Source organism: Chanodichthys erythropterus, chromosome 2 (assembly GCF_024489055.1).
Source record: "Chanodichthys erythropterus isolate Z2021 chromosome 2, ASM2448905v1, whole genome shotgun sequence".
Taxonomy (NCBI): Eukaryota; Metazoa; Chordata; class Actinopteri; order Cypriniformes; family Xenocyprididae; genus Chanodichthys; species Chanodichthys erythropterus.
Genome location: NC_090222.1, coordinates 27,917,452 through 27,942,865, shown reverse-complemented (window position 1 = coordinate 27,942,865; position 25,414 = coordinate 27,917,452). Strand labels below are relative to the sequence as shown.

The 25,414-nt window shown below is 37.0% G+C and overlaps 1 protein-coding gene across 1 annotated transcript in view; it reads left to right on the top strand.

Moving 5' to 3' along the window:
• Window positions 1-25,414, top strand: part of itga8 (integrin, alpha 8) — a 69,888-nt gene that overhangs the window by 16,916 nt on the left and 27,558 nt on the right. Inside the window, exons 10-20 of the mRNA XM_067394827.1 lie at window positions 35-91; window positions 486-538; window positions 1,517-1,722; window positions 8,852-9,043; window positions 16,125-16,170; window positions 18,096-18,203; window positions 20,760-20,815; window positions 21,620-21,774; window positions 23,224-23,361; window positions 23,595-23,662; window positions 23,877-24,024. Coding sequence (XP_067250928.1) covers window positions 35-91; window positions 486-538; window positions 1,517-1,722; window positions 8,852-9,043; window positions 16,125-16,170; window positions 18,096-18,203; window positions 20,760-20,815; window positions 21,620-21,774; window positions 23,224-23,361; window positions 23,595-23,662; window positions 23,877-24,024 — 1,227 coding nt within the window. The remainder of the gene's footprint in view (window positions 1-34; window positions 92-485; window positions 539-1,516; window positions 1,723-8,851; window positions 9,044-16,124; window positions 16,171-18,095; window positions 18,204-20,759; window positions 20,816-21,619; window positions 21,775-23,223; window positions 23,362-23,594; window positions 23,663-23,876; window positions 24,025-25,414) is intronic.

Genomic DNA, 25,414 nt, shown 5'->3' with positions numbered 1-25,414 from the left:
CATTATTTAATATAATCTAACTTTTCTTTTTTAGGTGGCTGTGATCAATGCAACAAACTTGACGTTTATTCAGAATTTTACTGGGGAGCAGGTGAGCGACTCTCCAACCTTTAATGTGTTTTCAATACTTCTACAGCGTATATTAATTAATGTTCATCTCAACATTTACTAATATCTTTTAACAGTAGTTAATGCACTGTGAACTAACATGAACATTAACACGTTAATAACTGCTGTAAGAACATATTGCTCATTTTTAGTTAATGCATTAACAAATGAGACCTTATAGTAAACTATTACTGTTTTGTTTCGTAGTGCCTAGTTAAATGGGACTAAAAGTATTTTTTGAATAAGACACAGATCTTTTTTAAAGCTTTTTGATTCAGCAGAAGATATTAAAGCAATTGTTATAGCAATGCATCCCATTTATTTCTTTGTGTCCCACTTCAGTTTCATTTGATTTCATATATGATTTGTTCTCACAGATGGCCTCTTATTTTGGATACACCATTGCAGTGACTGATCTAAATGGAGATGGGTAAGTCAGCTTGAACAGTGTCCAATGACTCCCATGCAAAAGGTGGTACTAATATATAAAGTAATATAAAGTCTGTTTGCATTGAGTTCTTTCTTAATAAATCTGAGATTTATCCCCTGTGAATGACTCAGAAGTGCACATTCCATAGTCATAGTAACTAGGTGTTCCTCACGGTCTGTCTGCACTGAAATGAGGCTTTCTTATCTGCCTGTATTATTTATTTTAAGCTAATTTAATTTGCCAGCTCTTGCTGTATTTAGTTACAAGTTGTATTTAGAGCTTTATAGGACCATATAAACTATATGAATAGGAACATCAGTTTTTCTTTAGGGTTTGGCTTATTTAGACTCATGCATTACGTTCTGGTTTACTTGACCCTTGTTTAAATGCTTGCATCATCCAGGGGGGAAATTTGATATACAGTATATAAAATTTGTTTCTGATTTGGTCTTATGAGGATACAAAACCTTGCTGACACTTCAGCGCCAAAGCTCCTTCTCTTATGTCTGAAATTCTGACATGTGTTTATGCCATTAACTGAAAGGCTTCCTTACCAACAGTACATAGTTGAATACACAGTAAATCAACAGAATACACAGAGAAAGAGCAGTTAAATGATAAACCAGCAATGACCAGTGCACAGAGAGAGAATTACAGCTCATTACACTTAAAGCTGTTGAAATGGCTCATTTGCTGGAAACTGGGCCAATCAGTCTGTAGTGTTGAAGTCAATGTATCGTTTTTGTTATTTTGGCTACCAAATGCTGAAATGTATAAATCACAGGGACTTATTTTTAGATATCAAAAAACTGAGTCTGAGAAGTACAAATGTGAACGTTTCATTTAATTTCATCATGGAATCACGCCACCATCTTTGTTGGTTTTAGTCCTGGTTATTCTCATAATATCATTTATGGACCTCTAAAAATGCAAAGAGGTGTTTTTATCAAATTTGTAAATTTATTTGTGCACACACAGGCTTGATGACGTGCTAGTTGGAGCCCCACTCTACATGGACCGTGAGTTTGAGAGTAAACCACGTGAGGTGGGCCGTGTGTACTTGTACCTGCAAGAGGACGTGCTTCTCTTCTCCCCTCCCATCACACTCACTGGAACGCACATGTTTGGCCGATACGGAAGTGCCATCGCCCCTCTTGGAGATATCAACCAGGATGGCTACCTTGGTAAGTGTTCATGCTAATGCACTTGTATCGTGTTGTATTGCGTGTTTTTTCAAGGCTGGTGAGACAGTAGTTACATATACATCCATTTCCTACTTGCCTTTTGTTGTGTAGGATATCCTGTCTCTCTATCACACACTTAAAATGTTCAGTTTTAATCCAGTCAGGAAGTGTAAAATTAGTGATTTGGTGCCCTTGTCTGCATTTTCCTGTGAAGAGTTGGGTGTTAACCACTCTGCTGTGTGTGTTTTGTTGAGCCTGCAGATGGAGGTCATGTGGTTCATATTTATGTTGCTGATCAACCAATATTATTGCCACAAACAAAAAAAACCTTAACATTAGCATTCCAAAATGATGTTTGTCAATAAATATTTAAATAGTTTAAAAATGTCTATTAAATACTGTATTCAATGTATGTATATATAATCTTACTACTTCTGGACCTTGAACGTGGTCATTTCCTTGCTTTCTATGGGAGATAAAAAATATCTCAGATTTCATCAAAAAATATCTTAATTTGTGTTCTGAAGATGAACAAAGGTCTTACGGGTTTGGAATGACATGAGGGTACTCATGATACTCAATGACAGAAATTTCATTTTTGGGTGAACTAACCCTTTAAGTTGTTCGACATTATTATGTCAACAGAATTCAATTTATCAAATAGTGTTTGCAACTTAAAAGGTTTAATTAAATCAATACATTTTTATGTAATTCAGTTGCGATAATAGATCCCCTGGATTTTAAAGTGTAGAAGTCTGAACTGCTGGCTGTATGAATTGAACCAGGTGTCCATGGGTGGAGTCCAGACCGAACTAATCACCCACAGATCATCTTTATCAGTTCAGACAGACTGAGTTGGGTTGGGAACAGAGAGCTTTTCTGTTATACTGATTACTGTGTGTGTATGTGTGTGACTTTACTGTGCAATCTATGAATCAGCTCCATATGTTACTGTAACTTAACCTGATATGTCACTGTAATTTTAAAATGACACTTGATGTGGATGAAAGTAAGATGAGGATATTATATCCATGCATGATATGCAAGCCACCTGATCCTCAATCAGCAGACACTGATTTAAAAATAAATAAATAAATAAACATGTTGTAATATTATATGAAATGTAAATGAGCTTAGAGACTGAAATACTGTATAGAATTTGTCTGTGTGTTTCAGAGAAAAGCTAATGGTAACAAAACACTTTAATTTATGCAGGGATTTACTTTGTGGATTATTTATGCGCCTTGATTCACATTTTCTGGCTATGTAAAAGTATCGCATTATGAGATGATGCTGCCTGGGAGTTTTGGAGAATAATGACTTAATCAATATCTTATATGGTCAGAAAGAATCTGATATCACACACGGCATCTCTGTTACACCAGCCATATGGCTGCACTGGAGTGATGAAGTGACATTTCTCACAATGTCTCTGTGTGTTTTTTGTGCCTCTGCTGTATGAATTATTCTGTCATATAGTTATTTGCATAGCTGCTTTGCTCTGAGCTTCGTTTGTTCAGTTTTGTTGCTCATGTGCCTCCAGATTCACTGTTTCCTGCTTTCATGCGAAACAACAGTGTCACAGTCGAACACTGACATACAGAGCAAAGTAAGATCCACGAAGAGTATCCATTGTGAGGCATCCCTTATGTTTGTGTATGCAGTCTGTAGTGTCCTGTGACCTGTCACACGAAAAACGTTCTGCATCAGCTTAGGGTTTGATCTATAGATTATGTTTAACTTTGGGCAGCTTGCAGCCAATCACACTAAACATGAAGAGCATAACTTTGATTAACTTCTTTCAAGAGATTCAGCACAATTCACTTACGTGCTAAAGATTAAGAGATTAAGAATAAGAAGAAATATCATGAATTGAAACATTTACATGGCAGGAAGTATCTGCAGCTGCCACAAAAGTTTGAGATGGTACATAAAAGCAAATATCTCACAATATATGTGTATGTGTATATATACATACACATATATACAGTATATTCACACATGTTTAACAGCGTTTGATTGCCCTCATTCTAATGAATATTAAATGATAAATTACATGTAAATGGTTGAAAAAATACTGTATATGAATCAATTTATTTAACAAAATGCATATATATTTATAATTATAATTCCATTAGGGCCAGAAAATGAGATTAGGCCCGTGAGCATGATTTTATAATATATGTCTGTTATTTTTGGACCCAGTGGTTTCTTATGTCTGTAAAACGTCTGTTTCTCTCCGCTGTGGCCTGTAGTGTATGTATGCAGTCGATTAAGGCCAAGCCACACAATTAAGTATCTTGTAAAGTGTCATAATGAATTCTCTCTCATATATATTATGCAGTTCTTTTTCGTCGACCATCAGGCTGTTAATGTTGGGGGTCTTTGGGCATTGTGCCAGCTACTGTGCCCTCTGCCAGAAAACAGGAAAAGGAAATGATTAAGAATCACCAAAAACATGCGATGGATATTTATAGAAAGGAACTCGCCCAAGAGAAACAGTGAAACAGAGCATTATTACATACACTGAGGCACGTGCACATACACACTTCCCACTCAGAAACACACACACACGGTGGTCCGGTGGACGGAAATGAGTGCTTTCTTGTGGTGATGATTTTATTTTTCTAAGTGTAATTAAACTTTTCTTTCCCTTCTACCTCAGAATGGTTTGCTTAGCTTAGAAGATTTCCATGAGCACACATTCCTCTCAGATCTGTCATTAGTCATGGGCTCTCTCTCTTTCCTGAATTTCTATCCTTTTGTCCCTTTTTTTTTTGTCCATTCTTTGGAGTTCATCAGATATTTATAATAGAGTGTGGACATAGATCAGGGATATTCAGAGTCCAGCCTTCAAGCAAAATACAGCTCCCTATGAGGTTATCATCAGACAAAACTATCCTCAACAACATTGTTATTGTCTTTGACAATTCAGTTTCCATGTCTACACTGATGCAACCAAACAGGACAAAACTGCTTCCTTTATAATCAGAAAATAATCATGCCACTTGCAGTGTAGACAGTGACATGCCACTTCATGTTATTCCTTGTTATATGCAGGGCTCGATTTAAGGGGGGATGCGGGGGGATGAAATCCCCTATGTTGAAAAAAATGCATCCTCTCTGTAAATCCACCCCCCTTACCATCCCCCTTAGATTAACGGTGTTCTGTATTATGTAAAACTTATCAGGTAAACAAAATTTTAAAATTCTCTGTATGATAATTAAACTATAAATAACAGCGATTGACCAATCAGAACCCAATATTGTGTAACACGCTGTGCACAGCCACGCCAGATCTCTGATTCAAGCAAGCTTTCGGCATTTTCGTTGCTTGTTCAAAAGGATCGCATCTTTTGACGTTCTTTAAAAAGAAGAGAACAGAAGGTATGTGTAACGAGGCGGGACTCAGGATTGGATCCATGTGCAAGCTTTACTAAAGCAGAGTTCGTAGTTAAACAGGCAAGGGTCAAACAGTGGCAAACAGGTATGGCAGAGAGCAAGCAGAATCGTGATCGTTGAACAGGCAGGGAATCGGGACAGGCAGATATCATTCACAAAACCAGTAAATGATAAACATCCAAAAGGTCCAAAGGGCAGGCAGCAGGAATCGTACACGGGGAACAGACAGGATCAGAAACAGGCAGACAGACAGACAGACAGGGTAAATAACGCTTGGAAATGCTACAGAGTAAACAAGACCTCGCAAAGTGTGTGTGTGAGTGAGAGTCTGTAACACGGTTAGTAGTTGTGGGAAGAAGGAGGCGGGAACCGGCGAACGTTCAACAAAACTTTAATGTAAAATAAACAAAGAACAAAACGAAAGTAATGCCGGCAGACCCTCGCGGACGTCTGCTGGCCACACAAACATAATAAAACATAACATAAAGTCCAGGCCTGGTCCTCTCTCGTCCTTCATTGTAGTCGCTCCTCCTTTTATGCCTCTGGAGCTCCTCCGTGAGAGACTCGAGGCTCTGTCCGGAACTGACAGGATTCGTGACAGTATGATATTACTTTGATTAGTGTGTCAAGAACATTCCCGACACATTAGAACGAATAACGAACATACTGTAGCTAAAGTGCATTGATGCCGCAAGGGATCGTTGTCAAGGTGAATTATTGACAGTGAATGTCATCAACAAGATGATAATGCACACATGCATATAGCCTAGGCTATGTTAAGTACATTTACATGTGTTTATTTATTTTATTTAATAAAAAAACCAAGCTCTGTTCATACTTCGCTGTTTAAAACTGCATGAAACATCCATTCAAGACACAGCTAACAAAGACTGTACCACTATAAGAACTCAAGAGCATTTAATTCAGAATAACTCTATTATTTTTGTCCAAACTATATGTTAAGCTCTGGAGCGCTGAAAAGTGTGGGGCTCAAAAATACAATCAATTTGGAACTCATTTATAGAGTTATTTTTATAAAAAATATATGTTGATAATAATTAAAACTTAAGTGCACCATTTTAGGTACAGTATATAAGAAGGGATGGATTGTGTGTGCTCTTTAAACCAATAAATAAAAATGTTAGATGTCCCCAAAGATGTCATAATTAAATTCACATGGACTATATTGTGTGAAAAGGGTTTCCAGCACATATGATTATTTTGGTACATACGACTGGTATATAATATACAATAGCTGTGATTGTTGGTTACTGGACTCTTTTAAAAAAAACAAATGTATCACTACTAGATCATTCCCAGATCTTTCACTGGCCCCTGGTAATTTTCTAAAAGTGGCCCTAAAGCAAAGTAATGTGAATTTCCCTGACATAGATCTTTATAGAGCTTATTTCCTCAACATCCCTGCAGTTGCTTTGTTTCTCTGCCTTTCTGCCCCTCAGTGGGCATCTCTGTCTGGGTCAGCATTTTTCTGTTTCTTCAGTTTTCCTCTTGTGTGTGTGCCGCTGCCCAAATGTAGGTTAATGACTTGAGCAGTGCTGCTGGCAAGAGGAACACTTGAATAGATAACTCTACCCTGGAGATTTATTGGCCATTCAGTAGTGGACTTGGACTTGTGCTTGTGCATGAGTCTGTTATTGTTCAGTAATAGTCCCTCAGTGCCGAGGAGAAAAGAGCGGTCGCTCCCTGTGGAGCTTTGTGTAAATCATCAGTATTCTTTTCAGCATCCTCCTCTTTTCTTCTGCTTAAAAGCATCTCTCTGTTCCTCTCTACCATAGCCAACATTGAAATAATCAATAATAAATAATACATGACAAAATGGAGCAGAGCCAAATGTATTGCACTTAGTGTGAATCTTGGGTTTCTGGTAGGTATGAAGCCTGTTTTGATATATGATGTGATATATAATGTTGCAGTGTAAATGCAGGGTGCACACTGTGTGATTTTGGCCACGATTTGGTTGTCTGAGACAAATTTTGAGAATATAATCCTAGGCAAAAATCTGTAGTCTTTGATCGCTAGTTTGACATGTTCACCAACAGCCAATAAATGACCTTCGTGATCAAATTTTACCTCAGACGAAATTCTGGCGGTGTCAGAAGTTTTGGCGCACAGTCCTGCAGTGTGACTTCTCCTACGACAAACGTCAAATTGTCTTTGTTTTTCAAGATAAGCCATGATCAAAATTAACGCTAGAGATTTCTTTGTTAGCCACCATTTCAGTCCCGTATGTAATGCTGCTCACTGTCACCGAAAGTATGTGGGTTGATGATGTAAAACTCCGGACAAGTTTTCAAGCACGTGACCATTTTTAAAGGTGCCCTAGAATTAAAAATTGAATTTATCTTGGCATAGTTAAATAACAAGAGTTCAGTACATGGAAATGACATACAGTGAGTCTCAAAAACCATTGTTTCCTCCTTCTTATATAAATCTCATTTGTTTAAAAGACCTCCGACAAACAGGCGTATCTCAACATAGCACCGACTGTTACGTAACAGTCGGAATCATTAATATGTACGCCCCCAATATTTGCATATACCAGCTCATGTTCAAACATTAGACAAGGGCAGGATGTCTGGATCTGTGCACAGCTGAATCATCAGACTAGGTAAGCAAGCAAGGACAACAGCGAAAAATGGCAGATGGAGCAATAATAACTGACATGATCCATGATAACATGATATTTTTAGTGATATTTGTAAATTGTCTTTCTAAATGTTTCGTTAGCATGTTGCTAATGTACTGTTAAATGTGGTTAAAGTTACCATCGTTTCTTACTGTATTCACGGAGACAAGATCCGTCGTTATTTTCATTATTAAACACTTGCAGTCTGTCTAATGCATAAACATAACTTCATTCTTTATAAATCTCTCCAACAGTGTAAACTCATTCAGAATCAATGTAAACAATATAACAGTATACAATACTCACATAATCCGATGTATGCATGCAGCATGCATGACGAACACTTTGTAAAGATCCATTTTGAGGGTTATATTAGCTGTGTGAACTTTGTTTATGCTGTTTAAGGTAAGTGCGAGCTCCGTGGGCGGGGAGCGCGAGCATTTAAAGGGGCCGCAGCCTAAATCGGCTCATATTTAATGATGCCCCAAAATAGGCAGTTAAAAAAATTAATTAAAAGAAAAACTATGGGGTATTTTGAGCTGAAACTTCACAGACACATTCAGTGGACACCGTAGACTTATATTACATTTTTTTAAAAGATGGCACCTTTAACGCTTTTTGACTGTCATACAGTCTGACATATAGGATGGCTGAGATCCCACAGTGTGACATGAGGATCATGTTGGTACAGTCTGACAAGCAACAATCATAATGGACTATTATAAATCGCACAGTGTGCACCAGCCTTAAGATATAGTCTCATTCTGACATATAAAGTCATATCTCACACTCCTCAAAAGTATATCTTATATTGGAGAAATACTGTATATATCTTATATCACTTTATATCTTATATCAGAGAAATTCTCATGGGTGTGAGATATGAGGTCTTAATACTTGAGAGTATTTCTCTGAATTGAGACTTTATATCTCACTATTTATCATTTATTTCTCATAATTGCCACTTTATCACACACTTTACTCCCACAATTGATTGTATCTCACAGTTGTAACTTTATTTCTCATAATGTAAATGCTGTTATTGATGAAATATGGTTTCTCCATCTCTTTCTCACTTAGACGTTGCAATAGGGGCTCCGTTCGCAGGGGAGGACCGTGGTGGCAGGGTCTTCATCTATAATGGGCAGAAATCTGGACTGATGTTACAGGCATCTCAAGTGCTGAGAGGCGACTGGGCCTCATCCGCCATCCCAGCAGGCTTTGGATTCACCCTGCGTGGAGATTCTGACCTCGATAACAACCAGTACCCTGGTGAGTAAAGAAAAACCTTCAGTCTCTTCCTCTCTCTGTTTATGCAAGTTTCTGTTAAGACAATCATGCTTAGGAACTGATGTAAGCCAGGGAGATTAGATGTAGGAGGACTGAGACTTCCAGGTTGAGTCACTTTGTTGGTCAGTCTGCTGGTCAGTTTTTTATAAATGTGTTGCAAGTATTTTTTTTTCTTTGCCTCCTTTTACTGTGGAATACTCTGCATATTATTCTCATTACTATGTTTATCACAATTTATTTATAATGTTTTTATTTAGAACAATCTTCCACTGAGAATGATGACACTCTTGACACTCTCTGCTGTCTGAACCACATCAAATCACGCATATATTAATGGATGATGTTTCTGCTCGTTTTCTTTGAGCACACTGATTTGGAGTTTACCTGAGAAGGTCAAATCTTATTGAACATTTTAGATACCTTAAAGTCGATTGTTTTGAATCTATGGAGATAAACATTTGCAGGTGACTGAACAAGCTATTTGTAGCCTGTGTGTGTGTGACAGAGATGTTGACTGGGCTCCAGATGAAGTTTTAAGGGTGCAACTCTTGTTCCTCAGACCCAGGTGTCTCTGAGTATCTGTGAGAAGAAATGATCAGGAATTTTAAAGCAGCTACATGAATGTTTCAGTAAAATGTTTATTTGAATTTGAAATGATCCCAGCTAGACTTCATATGGTGTTTGTGGATTAGTTTATATTGAAATTAACTGTCTGAGTGAATATCCAGAGCTTTTATAAGAATACAGATCTGCATGTTCTCACAATCCATCACAGCTGCGCCATAATCTTGTTTTGACTAACAGAAACATGAATTAACTGATTCACTCACAGAAACAGAACGTCTGAAACACCCAGCGTGTTTCTAAAGCCAATCTCTGCTGTAACGCCTCAAGCCCATTTCAACAAAAACAGAGCGGTGTGTTCATTCTTTCTGTCCTTTAATCTCCTCTTTCATTTTTTAATGGCATTGTACAAAATCATCAAAGCAGATGCTGTCACATGCTTTCTTTATAGAAACAGGAAGTCAGATGGTTAGGCAGCTTATATGCACATGTGTGTCGCACAAGTATGTGCGGGAGTTTGTTCTTTCATGGCGACAGGATTGTCATCTTAAATATGCTCTAATAAATGTAGATCTTTTCCATACATGAAAACCATAGATGGATGGTAGAACAATCACACACAGGTGTACATACACACACACATAATGATGTTGAACAGACCCAGAAAGCAAAACGAAAGACAGAAAACAGGTTTTCCTGTCTCTTCTTCTCAGAATGGATAAATTGCAGCTTTTTAGATATGTGACCTCAGTAATCTTTGATCTGTGTGAATGTTCTTATCGTCCTCTAAGTATATCAGTGATGTGTGTGCAATGTGCATGTACATTTCTTTAGATATTTATCACTTTCATCAGTTCATTCTGATTAAAATTGCTTTTGCAAGATGCTTTGGATAAAGGCATCTGCTAGATGAATAAGTGTAAATGGGGCATGTTGAACATTTTATTTTAATCTTTGAAGACTGTTAATAATGTTAGTTATGGTTTTTACATGACCATTTTATACCTTGTAGATTTTGATATGTAAATAATCTCTATTATGATCTAAGCAAACTCTATGTAAACTGACTTAATGTTCCAGAACATGCGTAGATATGTTAATGTAAGCATTCTTATATTAAAGTGTTCATTGTTCTAACATGTTCTGAAATATTATTTACAGTTTATTTTCGATAAATGGCCTTTGTTGATAGAGGAAGTAGCTTTATGTTACTCTGTGTCCAAAACCAGTTTCAGAAATTTTGTAAATTGCCAGATTTTTTTGTCATCTGGCATTGTACTGGGCAGCTCTACCAACTATGACTCATTGTGAAAAAAACGCGCTCCTCATAATTGTACACTAAAAGAAAGGTTCACCCTACATGAAATCTGTCATTATCTACTTAACCTCATGTCATTCCAAACTTGTATTATTTTTTTCTTCTGTGGAATATATCTTGAGAAATGTCTCAAAAAGTGTGTTTTTACATACAATGGAAGTCAGTAATAACCAAAATATTTTGGTTACCAACATTCTTTAATATATCTTCTTTTGTGGTCTGCAGAAGAAAGTCATACAGGTTTAAAACCCATGAGTGTGAGTAAATTATGACAGAATTATGATTTTCAGATGAACCATCCCTTTAAGCATCAATTATCAGTGCATCATCTAATTTGAAACGTGCATCTTAAGAGACTGCTCAACTGAGGTTCCTCAGGGCTCTACCCTTGGGCCCTTACGTTTTAGCTTGTATTCGAACAATCTGTCCCGATGTAAATATTTAAATCTATGCAGATGACACTGTGATTTTGTGCTTTCCTGTAGCTCAGTGGTTAGAGCATGGCACTAGCAATGCCAAGGTCATGGGTTCGATCCCAGGGATTGCACTTACTCAGATACAAATGTATAGTATTATGCAATGTAAGTCGCTTTGGATAAAAGCGTCTGCCAAATGCATAAATGTAAATTTATGTACATGCCGAAACCAGAGAACAAGTGGCGTTTAAATTATCTACTGTAATGAAACAAATATATGACTGACTTACTCAGTGCTGTTAAATGCTAAATGTTCAGAAAACTGCATGCATGTTACTATTAAAATAAGGAAGATGTTTAATCTAAAATTTTAGTTAATGGTGAGAAATTAAAAAATGTGCCAAATTTTAAGTGTCTTGGAATTATTTTAGACTCACCCCTGACAGTTGAGAAGCATGTCTGTATGGTGACAAATAAGATTTTTATAATTTTTTATTTATACGGAATCAGCTTTCAGATGCTGCGAAAGTGATATCATCACGGTCGGTCACAAAATCTACTCTTAAACCTTTACATAGTTTATATAAAGAGCAGAAGTGCAGTATAGAGCTCCTTTTTTCTATAAGAGCTGTTCATATTTGGAATACATTACCAATTAACATTAGACAATGTTAGCATTAGACAGCATTAGACTTACGCAGTTCAAGTCACAGTTAAGAACATGGCTAAAGAGGACTCAAACGTGATAATTGAATTTTTTAATACTTCAGTTGTTACAGACATTTTTATAGTGTATATAAAATGGATTTATCTATGTGTGCTACACCCTTTATTCCTCCTTTTTTTTCCTTTTTCCTGCCCAGGGACAGCAGCTCTGTAGCTAATTCTGGGGCAGTCATGTACTGTCCAGGGCAGAGTTTCCCAAAAGCATCGTAAGCTTAAGTTGATCGTAGCTCCATTGAAACCAATGGAGCTATGATCAACTTAGGCTTACGATGCTTTTGGGAACTGCTACCCAGTGTCCCTGTGTAATACACTTTTAAAATAATAATAAAAAATCTTCTGATTGGCTGTGATTTTGTCACATTGTGCTGCAGTTTCACGTTCAGTGTGTACAAACTAACTAAACTAAACTAAAATTCAGTTTTTCTCCTTACATGAATGAAATCATCACACCCGGATATATTCTCTGTTTATATGCCTTTTCCTTTGTGTGTGTGTGGTTTGGGGTTTATGTGAGGGTTAGAGTGAACTTTGTGGTTAAATGCAGGGTTAAAGTCAAAGGTCAAGGGTCATTCATCATGACGTACTCCACGTTTCCTGCCCACCGCTTCAGGCATCGTTCTCAGATAGAACACAAACAGACATACATTGCACATTTAGAAACAATTACTTGATTAATTTGAGAGAAAAACACTTTAAAATACCAAATGGCAACATAGAGGAACAAAATTTGGCATTCTGAGAATAAAAAAAGGAAAACTAGTGGAAAGATTTGCAATCAGGATTCCCCTTTCCACTATATTTCTACATTATGTTCCTTCCAAAAGCATATGTTGTATGTGAAACTAATGTTACATTCAGGACATATTAGAAATGTTTTAGGAACTTGGGTGGGCACCATATAAATATGCATGTACTAGCAATCCGACCAAGAACATTTCCATCCAGACATCCACAGGGAGGAGTTCGGTTCCGATGTTTTTTTGGAGGGAAAGAGATTGATGTATGCGTGATTGTATATTAGGTGAAATGAGAGAGAAATTCAGAACTGGAGGTAAAAGAAAAGATTGCATTAGTTGGCTGTGCTCCGGCATTTCATTGGCTAGAGGATGAAGATGACTATAACAGACTCTAACCTTATTAAAGTTCAAGTGTTTGAGCTTCCATCTCCTCCCTCCATCATTCCACCTCCTATTAACCTATTCATGCGGTTAAGACCCTTGTGTTGTGGCGGCCGGAGGGTTCGACCTGAATATTTTGAGGTTGACTATTGCAGTGCACACACACAAATTTACACCTCACTGCCATTCTGAGGAAGTTGAGCGCTCAAATGGACTTTCCAGATGTAAGAATGTAATAAATTGAATTATTCTGTCATCTTCTCTGCCTTTACAAGATGAGAGCTCAAGCCTTCAGGATGTGCGTGTGTCTGTCAGTCGGTGTTAGCGCGCATGTTTCTGTCCATTGTGTTCGAGGTGTGTTTTCTGTCACAATACCAAAAGCTGCTGACTCTGGTTTACAACGGGCTCTTTGCCAGGGGTGTCTCATTCCTGAAGGCAGGACCTGATGGAAAGAGAAGCCAGTGATCGACCTCAGTGAAACAGGAATCAAAGCCGCAGTCTCTGAGCACTCATTAGGGTGCTGGAGCTGTTCTGGAACATTCCTGCATGAGTCTCTGAGTTTGCCTGACTGCAAGCATCCCTCCAGGAGCGATTTGTACTCTTCCTTCCTATTAATGCTTTGTACAATTCTGAAACTAAGGTGAGGGAATGGTCTCTCATTCAAGTTTGATTAAAGACTGAATGAAACCGACCTTGTGTAAAGGTTAAAGTTTAATGTTTACTTAATAGAAATTCTATACTTATCACAAAAACTCTTTCACCATCAAAGAAAACTAAATGTCTAATATTGTCTGAGTGGGTGTCAGAAGCAGCTCTTTGCTATGGTTTATGTTGGTTCAATTATAGTTTAATGAGATGTCAGAGACGAATGGATGGTTATAGCTTTAGCAGAGGCCACAGAGGAAGCACTAACACACACACACACACTTTTCCAACATTTCCACTGTGCCATCTCAGGTAATGGAGGTGTGGTTTGTTTGCACACTGACCTGAATATTTGGTGATGTTGTCCATGACCAGGTTTTGTTTTGTCTGATTATTAAAAAAAAAAAAAAATTAAATTTAAATATTTTCTAAAGACAAAATTCTGACATTTTCTTTATGCTATTTCTGCAACCTTTGTTACATTAGTTAAATAAAGGATTTTGATGCTGTGTAGGGCTATGTAGAGAAACAGGAAAGATTTGGAGCAAAGGGAAAGAATAGAAGAATATTTTCTATCTTAATATATTTTGAAATGTAATTTATTCCTGTGATGGCAAAGCTGAATTTTCAGAATCATTACTACTGTCTTCAGTATCAGATGATCCTTCAGAAATCCTTCTAATAACAAATGATTTGGGGCACAAAAAACACTTAATTTTTTATTTTCAAACAAATATTTTTGACATTTTTGTTCAAACAGTTGTGCTGCTTAATAATTTTGTGGAAACCAAAATACGCTTTTTTAAAATAGAAGCTTCAAAGAAACATCATTTATTTGAAACAGAAATACACTATAGTTAATCTATGTAAGTGAGGATAGCAAAATAAAGTAAACTGTGGCATATTATACCCAAAAATGCTTCATACAGTGGACTACCAGTAAAATTGATAAAAAAATTTGAATCAAAAATTATTCAGACGCTTTGACCTGACCATGTTTTGCTTAAGTGTTATCTGACATAATTAAGATTATTTTTTTTCTGACACAGTTTAACTCTGAGATCTTGTCATATTTTATTACCTGTTTTAAAATTATAGTGAATAAACTGTATTAATAAATGAAATATTCAAGGTGTCTGAATACATTTTGGTTTGACTGTATATGTATAGAGAGAGAGAGAGAGAGAGAGTAAAAGAGAGTAATAAAATATTAGCTTGTTTAATCACAATATCACAATTAAAGGGATAGTTCACCCAAAAATTAAAATTTTGTCATCATTTACTCCCCCTCAATTTGTTCTAAACATGTATACATTTCTTTGTTCTGTTGAACACAAAGGAAGATATTTGGAAGAATGTTTGTAGGAAAAAAATACCATGGTAGTCCATGGGGGGCGAGATTTTATCCCTATAAGTGAACATAGCAGATGTCCTTAACCTTTGATTTAAGCAGATGTCATCATATTTGTCTTATTCCCACGTGCTTTATTTATTAAGAAATAATCCGTTTTTATTTTTTTCCTTAATCTAATCAAAATGTGTGAAACAAAACAGGTTTTCATTGTTTTTATCATTTTGTAAAATCTATTTAACTACTCCTACAAATGTTTCATCTACCAGGAAAACAGCAACAACTGCATGAGCAAGTATTAATTACTAATAAATTCTATCATGTTTTGTGGCATTAGTTGGTTTGTGTCACTCAACATTAGATTTACAAATTAGTGATGGAGATCACACTGTTTTTATTAAACCTCGTCACATGATTTTTGTGAAGGCCCTGATTCATTTAAACTACATTATGATTTTTCCACTGCATCACATTAAAGTCTCATATAGGTTGAAATTCAGGTTTATCGTGCCCATCTTCATTAAGAGAAGAGGGAAACCATTCAGCATGCTGTGTTTACCTTTCCATTAATCAGATGTGGCTTGGTGCACCTCTGAGTAGAATGAGATTAAAGCCTCACACGTTCTCCGTGGCTCTCTGGGGTTTCTCTTTGGCTCTGCTCTGTTCAGAGATGGCAGGTGATGTAAGATGCTAGACTGGTAGAATGAGAAACGGGTCGACGAATCTTTGATGGAGACTGCTGGAGGCCCAAATCAGTTCCAGCTGCAGTGTGCTTTGAAGCTTTATGATCCAGCCACTCGTTCTCTTTCTTCTTCTTTCTCTTGCAACACACATTTTTCATATTTTCATATATATTTTGCATACATATTTTCATTTCATATTGTGTCTGTCCTGTGCCTCTCAGTATATTTCACTCTCTTTACAGATTTGCTGGTCGGTGCATTTGGAGTGAGTAAAGTTGTGGCCTACAGGTGAGACACTTTAAATGCACCATATTATACAACATTTTCAATTTCATATTTTATATTTTCAAATATTATATTTTACTTATATGAATATATGTGACATGCACCATCATAAATTGTAACTAGCAATGGGTCAACTTTGGTTTTGAGTTTTATGTTTCTTAGTTTTAAAGGGGTTAGTTCACCCAAAAATGTAAATTCTGTCATTAATTACTCACCTTCATCCTGCTCCAAACCCAGAAGACTTTTGTTCATCTTTGGAAGACAAATTAAGATCTTTTTGATGAAATCTGAGAGCTTTCTGTCCCTCCATAGACAGCTACGTGGCTACCACTTTGACGCTTCAAAAAGTTCATTAAGGGATCATAAACTAATCCATATGAATTGAGTGGTTTATCTAAATTTTCTGAAGCGACACGATTGTTTTATACGATAAACAGTTTGAATTTAGGCTATTGTTCACATATAAACATTTTATATATATATATATATATATATATATATATATATATATATATATATATATATATATATATATATATATATATATATATAATATTACATTTTGTATGTATGCATAATATATATACCAGTTTGCAGAAACACACACTTATTCTGGCCTAAACTCACTTACAGCTTTCACTACACTCACATGTTTTCTTGGTTAGAGTGAATGGCACAGAAAACACCTGTGTTTGAGGTTTAGCTGGAAGGAAACCTGATACATATGAAGTTGTTTTTCTCTGTTCCATGATATGATAGTAAAATATTTTCAAATTGCATAACAGACTAAATTGAAATGTCTGGCTTCATAATGCATTCATGAAGAATTGTTCAGCTGTAGTTGACAAGAGTACAGTCAGCGAACATTATCTACAGACTTGTGGCATGTCTAGCCTGAGTAGTCAAGACTTCAATTGGGTGTTTTAGCTCAGGTTTCCCTCAGAAATGTTTCAAAATAGTCCCTTTTTCCTGCCTCAAAGCCACCAAAAACACACAGACACATTAACATGTCCCAACACACACTCTCACACACAAGCGGTGTCTCGGTGTCAGTGTTAAAGTGATTAGCTGTAGTGGGCTCTGGTGTATTTGTGTAAGCTAACATTTCCACTGTTAATCCAGTTTGAGTGCTAGCCTCAACAGACTAAATGTGAGACCGGAGCACAACAGAGACTGACCTCATGTTATGTTCTCATTTACTCGGGATGTCTGATGTTTTATTAGAATAGGACTCTGAATGTTTAGTTTCTGTTGGTTAAATGTTCTGTAAGTGATTCTTTATGTAATACTGTGCATTGAATGTTCATTCATATGTGTCCTAAGAAATAACTTAAATTAGCTTTTTTTAGCAAAATGGAAAAAGCAAGAAAAAGGGCTAAAATTGCTCACAGCACCATTCAAGTCACAATAAATCAAAATTTACACTCTTAATGCAGGTTCCTGGTCTTGCTGTAAATGATTCGTAGATACATGTTATTTTACATAAAAAAATAAACAAACAAAAATGCTCTTCTTTTGAAACTTTACTTTTCTGCTGATATCATTTATCATTTAGCCCATGTGAGCTATTGGATGTTAACCAACAATCAAAAAGCTATATATTTTGTTTTAGCAAGCTCATACTCATTTAAAATAGCCACTTTTTATGATCCAATCATTTTGAGATGGACAAAATAGGATAAAAGTCTTCAAATCTTTTTCATTGAATATCCTGTTTCACTCTAAAATGTGTCACATTACAGAAGTAAAATGTTACCAACTGAAATTCACATTGACAGCTTTAATGTGTTCATAATGTGTATGTGTAGCTCTGAATTAAGCTTCCAATTCAAACTCACTGCCACAATACAATCATATCAGTTAAATCAGTCATTTTTTATTTATTTTTGTGATATTATTCCCACTGTATTGTTTCTTAACAATGCTAGGTCAAGGCCAGTGGTCACTGTGAATGCTCAGCTGATTTTGATGCCCAGAATTCTCAACCCTGAGGACAAGTCCTGCCGCATGCCCAATACTGATAACATGGTAACCTGGTAAGTGTCAACAAAATATTTATCTAGTGCTAGTTACTGAAATATCCTCTTAGCTTCTGACACAAATAGTGACTCTTGTGTACTAAATGCTCATAAAAGAACATTTGAAAGTTCATGTTTTGATTTATCTCTTCTATGAAGTGTTCAGTTGATGGGACAGATATGTTGATCTTTAGTCCTGGTTAAGGGTAAACCAAAGGAGTCTGGGCCAAAGAGCTATGGCTGACTGGGAGGTTTTAAATCCATGTGGTCTATAGTACCACATTACAGCAGTTTTTTTTCTTCTCTGTGGTAAAACTAAGTGTTTCTGGAAGTCTCAATGCATTCTTCCAAACCACACAAACATACACACAGCCCTGCATTCTTACCCCGTATGTGGATGGACATTGTGTCCCACAAGCAGTTTTTGGGCTCTATGACTGTAAACATACCAGATCTGTTTGGCTGCTTGGGGTGCATGTGCTTGTGTGTTGAGGTTGGCGTAAGGAATAAAGGACTAGAGGTTTTGGAGAGACAAACGAAAGAACTAAAGTGTGGAATTCTGCAATAACAAAAGAGTAGCTTAGTAAAATAAATGTACAAACTGTGGCTGCAAATAGAGAGAGACAGAGAGGAACACTGAGACACACAGATGAACATGGAGAGAAATGGAACAAGACAGAGAAGAGAGCATAAAACGATCTAGAGGATAGAAACACCACCATGGTTAAGGTTGAAAACCTCTGTCTTTCTAGAGTTTAATTTGTTTCATTTTATTTTATATTCTTCTGTATGTTTATTCTTCCAGCAGAAATGAAACAAATTGTATGAAATTAGAAAAATGCAAAATAGAAGTATTTGGGGGCCATCAGTACATTTTATTTTTATTTTATTTTATTTTATTTTATTTTATTTTATTTTATTTTATTTTATTTTATTATTTTATTTTATTTTATTTTATTTTATTATAAAACATAATTTCAGTAGCCAACAAGGACATAAGTATACTGTACATAAAACAAATATGATAAGAATTAAGAATTTTATTAACTATAAATTATATTTTTGATGTGAGTCAATTTTTGATTTGAGTTAAATTTATTTGAAGGCAGTAATGCTTTATAAATGAAGGTTTACCAATAAAACAGCATATGTACATGCAGAGTGTAAAAGTGTGTGTGAATGACTCGTGTCAAACCACACATACACACGGGTGCCATTAATACTCTGAGGAGTGGGCAGTAATTATAGATGGCAGATGGGCTGCAAGGTTAGAAGTGTTCCAGTAGGGTCAGAGCAGGGGTCAGGGGGGTCAACCTCTGGGCACTACAGTGTTTGCATGTGTTGTAGGCCTGCGTGATTATGCGTCTACCCCTGTTACGGGGAGGAGAACTAACAAGGCATCATTAAATTAGCGGGGCCACTTCCTCCCCCCCTAAATATGCATACTCTCTCCCCTTCTTCTCTCACTGTACAACATGCACATGAATTCTGCTGTGCATTTGAAAATACACCACTACCTGGAGGGGTCATGGCAGGGTTTGCATGGTTAGAGCACAAAGCACAATGCTGGATTCCATCAGGCATGGCCTCATGGGTATTTCGTGTTGTTCATGAGGCACAGCATCCAGCTGTTTATCGCTAATTTAAACTAAGACACGCTCAATGCTGTCTAAGTGTGTTTTTTAAGGGGCCTAATGGGTTGTTTCTGATTAGACATATTTGGGTTGTATGGAATGCTATGCATCGGATTGGCCCGTTGGGCCATTAAGACTGCAGTTGTGAGTCCCCGAGCACAGATATCATTACACGTTCAACATAACGGAAATACAGTTATTGAGCACCAGCTGGAGAGGTGCGAGCATGTATGAATAAGTGTTTTTCTGCGCTCTCACCTTACAGCTTGTGAGATGTTTGTGATGGAGTACCATGTTTTAAATCCTCAGTCCTGGTTGTATTTGTGTTTTTTTGGAAATAAAGGGGTCTAGTTTTATACAAGATCCCTCTGGCAACAGAACTGCCGTCTTTAGATTCCAGTAAATTAATTGTGTGGCCCATACTCGGGACATGTCTGTACGGGATAAGAATGTGTGTGTGTGTGTGTGTGTGTGTGTGTGTGTGTGTGTGTGTGTGTGTGTGTGTGTGTGTGTGTGTGTGTGTGTGTGTGTGTGTGTGTCGATGTTTGCATATTAGACTTAATATAAATATGGTTTGAAATGTTATTAGAATATATAATGCCAATAAAAAGTTTGAGATCTTGAAGATTGAAAAAGTGTTTGTCCCATTTTTTTCTGCCAGGAACAGGAAGTTCTTGGCCGCTCTAATTGTCGGCCTCTATTACCAGATTATTAGAGTGAGGGAGGGATAGAGAGATGAAGTGAGGAAAGGACAGACGGAAGAGGCAAATTCGATTAAGTTATTAAATATTGAGTCCCTCAGCGTCCCACTTTCCATTCAGTTCCATGTACAAACACTCCACCCTTATTAACAATCCTCTTCCTCTCTTTTGTTAATGTCACTTTTTTTTTTTTGGCTAAGTTCTTCTGTACTAAATGTCTGTTTTATTCTTTCTCTTAGTCTCTCAGTAAATGTGTGTGCTAAGATCTCTGGGATTGGTATTCCTGATTATGTAGGTAAGTGCATTTGAATTATTGACAATTATTGAATTATTGTCTTATTGACAATTGTGTTGAGGAAATGTATTCTGGATGTGTTTCTCCATATTTTAAAATGTAGCCAATCATACACACGACTTCCTCAAAAAAATCTTCCAAAAAAAAAAATTCCTTAAAATCTCTCTGCATTTTATCTGGATTTTTTCCACATTAATTTTCTCCATAAGCCAAACAGCTCTAAACGAATTACAAATTTTCATTCAAAGCAAAAAAAAAAAAAAAAAAAATGTAAAGGTAAGTACACATTACATTTTGTCATGCAGTATACATTTTCTCTTGATGCTTGCTAAGATGGAGACATTTTATTATTTTCACTTATACGTGTTGTGCCCAGTGTGAGTTTGTGTGTCTCAGCACTTGTTGAACATCTGTATGTAAGTGAATTTAGTAATGGACAAAATGGAGAAGGTGCCAAACTCAGTTAAACCAACAGGTAATAAAATCCTCTTTCCCAGCACTTCTGAATGCAGGCCTGTTAAAACTCAGTGCATATGGTTTTGGAGATGACAAAGAACAGGTGTGGTTGTGTGTGTTCCTGTGCCTGTGAGAGTAACACAGGCTGGTGTGTGTGAGGTGCACTTTGTTGGAAGCACTATTTGATTGTTTTTCAGAAGCCCTAGCCATTAACCTTAGGAACGTGCAATTTTTATGGTCCAAAACCTTTTTGGTCCAAGCTGAAATTGCAGGAATTAGACTCTATAAAGGTGGAACTAACAATAGCGTGCCTGTCTTTCTTTCTCTTTCTCTCTCACACTCTTTCAGCTCTGACAATGGACCTGCAGTTGGATTGGCTGAAGCAACGTGGAGCAGTTAAGCGAATCTTGTTCATGGACACTCACCAGCACCAAAGAACCCAACAGTTAGTTCTGGGTCAAGGGGACCGCCAACATTGCCACAACTACTCTGTTTACCTGCGGGTAAGCCTTATAGTCCACACGCAGTACAGTGCATTGCTGAACTGGCCTCATTCCTCATGAAAAATTCTTGTTTTATCGTCACTACAAATGAACCCATGGGAAAGTTAATTGTGAGCCAAACCAAGCTTCTAGTACAACACTGCTCATCTGGACGGAATAAACGATGTGAGAACCCCTCCGTGAGAAAGTGTCGCAAAAATGAGACCGAGTTGACACAGCCAGGAATCAAATGCAATCTTAAGTGTTTCTCTGTGTTTATATGATAACATTCCATGGGAAATACTTTTATTTGCCAGCTCAATTTGAATTATGATTACATCTCAGGCAACATGACCTTTATCATTCATTAAAGGGATACTTCACCCAAAAATGAAAATTATCTCATAATTTACTCACCCTCAAGCCATCCTAGATGTATATGACTTTCTTTTTTCAGCCAAACACAATCAGAGTTATATTAAAAATATCCTGGCTCGTCCAAGCTTTATAATGGGAGTGATTGAAGGATGAGTTTTTGAAGTCCAAAAAAGTGCATCCATTGATCATAAAACATACTCCATAAAGGCCTTCTGAAGCGAATAGATGCATTTATGTAAGACAAATATTCTTATTTTAAACTTTATGGAGGCGCGACATCCATGCACATTCGACTTGCGTCCAAAAAGTGTTAACTTCCGCAATTTAGTACACAATGCCATGACATACTATGCTATGTCCTAAGTTATAACGCATAGTACATCATGTAATTGTGTACTATGACGTAGAAGTTACCACTTTTTGGACGCATGTCGAATGCGCCGGAAGCTCGTTATTTTACTTTATAAAGTTTTAAATAAGGATATTTGCATCATTTCGCTTCAGAAGGCCTTTATTAACCCCAACCTCCTCTAATCACTCCCATTATAAAGCTTGGACGAGCCAGGGTATTTTTAATATAACTCATATACACCTAGGATGGCTTGAGGGTGAGTAAATTTAGGGGAAATATGGAAGTGAACTAACCCTTCAACTAACCCTTTAAGGTCATGATTTTTACAAATTTAGTTTGAGTAGCAATTCACTTAGAAATTGAGAGAATATTTGTGTCTGTAACAATTAGTTTGGATTTGTTCAAACAATGCGTGTTTTAATGCAGCAGCCTCACATACTTTATCACAGCCTGGCTGCTTTTGTGTTAGCTTTTCCTTCACAAATCATTGTGCATTTCTGTTCAAAAACATAAACATACTTTCTCATTTTCTCAAATCCTTGTAACTTATTAAATAACTGTATTTGTTGCCTTTGGCTCTCTAAAGAAAGCATGCTCATAAAGCAGCTGTGAGTCAATAAAACAGACTGATGTCAAAGGACAAAGATAATCAAAAGAATAGAAAGTGTAAAGTGAAACTTGTATGTTCTGTTTGCAATCCACCACTCTTTTTTGTCTGATCCTTCTCTGTTTATGTGTAGGATGAGGGAGAGTTTAGGGATAAACTGAGCCCTATCAGCGTGGCACTGAACTACAGTCTGGACCAGAATTCCCCTCCACCTGGCCTACAGCTGCGGCCCATTTTAGACCACTATAGCAAGACCTTCCACCATGAGCAGGTTTGCATGCAACATTAGTGTTTAGTAAGAGACTGCATGTGTGCATTACATTAAATTAATTAAATTATGATGGCATGACATGCAGGGTTTAAATGAGGGTTTAAAACAAGGCAATATATTGTTGTCTTATTTAAACAGTAAACAGTTAATTAGAGGGAAAAAAAGACATAAGTTCAATTTAGTGAACAAACAAACCCAAAGACAGAAAGAAGATTTTTTTTTGTCTCCTTTAGGCAAACATCCTGCTGGATTGTGGGGAAGACAACATGTGCATCCCAGATCTCAAACTTTCCGCTAAAATGTGAGTTTGTGGGCCTGAAAGCATACATGTGTGTGCCATTGAGCAACTGTTTGTATATTTGTTATAATTTATGTGCTGTGTTGTATCATGCATCCTTTGTTTATGTTTTCATACCATGTGCTTCCTTGATTTCGGCCTCATATATATCTAGACAGCAAATGTGTTAACATTAAGAAGCGATTTTAAATACAGATTTCATCATTTTTTTGTACAGGGACCAGACAGAACTTATAATCGGGGATGAAAACTTGCTTATGTTGACCATTAATGCCGCCAATGAGGGCGAGGGGGCGTACGAGGCAGAGCTTCATGTGACCCTCCCACCAGAGGCGGATTATATTGGTGTGGAGCGCAGACGTGAGGTAAGCAACATTACCCTCTATCTCTTTTTACTTTTATGTGTGCAAGATATTGCTGCGTTATGTGCTTATGTGGGTTTCAGTAGCCGATTGGATGTAGAAGATAATAAATACTTAGTGAAAGCCATTTGTATGATATCTTTCATTTATAATTAAGGTTTATTTTAGTCTCAGACTTTTAGTCTATCTGTCTATCTATCTATAGATCTCGGGGATGATTTTTAAAACTGATCGGTATTGGCTGCGACACTGGCATGAGAACCAATGAGGTCTGTTCTAGCAGAATATCAGTATTGGCAATATTCAATGACTCTGATCGAATCAGGGGCAGAAAAACTTGATTGGGACATCCCTAAAAAAATACTATGGAAGTCAATAGCTACCCGTTTGGTTACCCGCAATCTTCAAAATATCTTCAAATCAAATTAAATCAAACTTTATTTATAAAGCACTTTAAAACAACCGAAGTTGACCAAAGTGCTGTACAGAAAAATATATCAACATAAAATACTCAACTCATACAAGACATGAAAACAAGAAAAACTAATTAAGAAACAAATGTCAAAATCAAGTGTCAAAGGCCAAAGAGAAAAGGTGGGTTTTAAGAAGCAACTTAAAAGAAGACAATGAAGAGGCCTGTCTAATGGGCAGTGGCAGATCATTCCACATTTTAGGAGCTGCCACAGCAAAGGCACGGTCCCCTCTAAGCTTCCGTTTTGTTTTGGGCACATTCAGGAGCAGATGATCAGCTGACCTGAGAGAACGGGTGGGTCTATAAGGGTGTAGCAGCTCAGAAACGTAGGGTGGAGCAAGACCATTTAGAGATTTAAAAACAAATAAGAGGATTTTAAAAATGGATCCTAAAATGTATGGGCAGCCAGTGAAGTGAGGCTAAAATAGGGGAAATGTGCTCGTATTTGCGCGTTCCCGTTAACAGACGTGCTGCAGCGTTTTGAACCATCCGCAGATGAGCAACAGAAGACCCACTAAACCCCCACATACAGTGCATTACAGTAATCCAGCCGAGTGGTGACAAAGGCGTGGATTACTGTCTCAAAGTGTTGCCTCGATAGGTTTACTTTGGCCAGCTGCCTCAATTAAAAAAAGCTTGTTTTAACGATTGCCCTGATCTGACTGTCAAGCTTGAGGTCAGCGTCGATTTTAACCCCTAGGTTAGTGATTGTTTGTTTGTTGTACTGGGCCAAGGTCCCCAAATCAACAAAAGGGGTCCCAATGGTGCCACCAAAAACCATCACCTCTGTCTTTTTTACATTAAAACTTAAAAAATTAAGAGACATCCAGGCCTGTATATCAGCAAGACACTTGAGTAACGGTCTGACAGCGTCGTTCTTTTTAAGAGGCACATAAATCTGGCTATCATCTGCATAAAAGT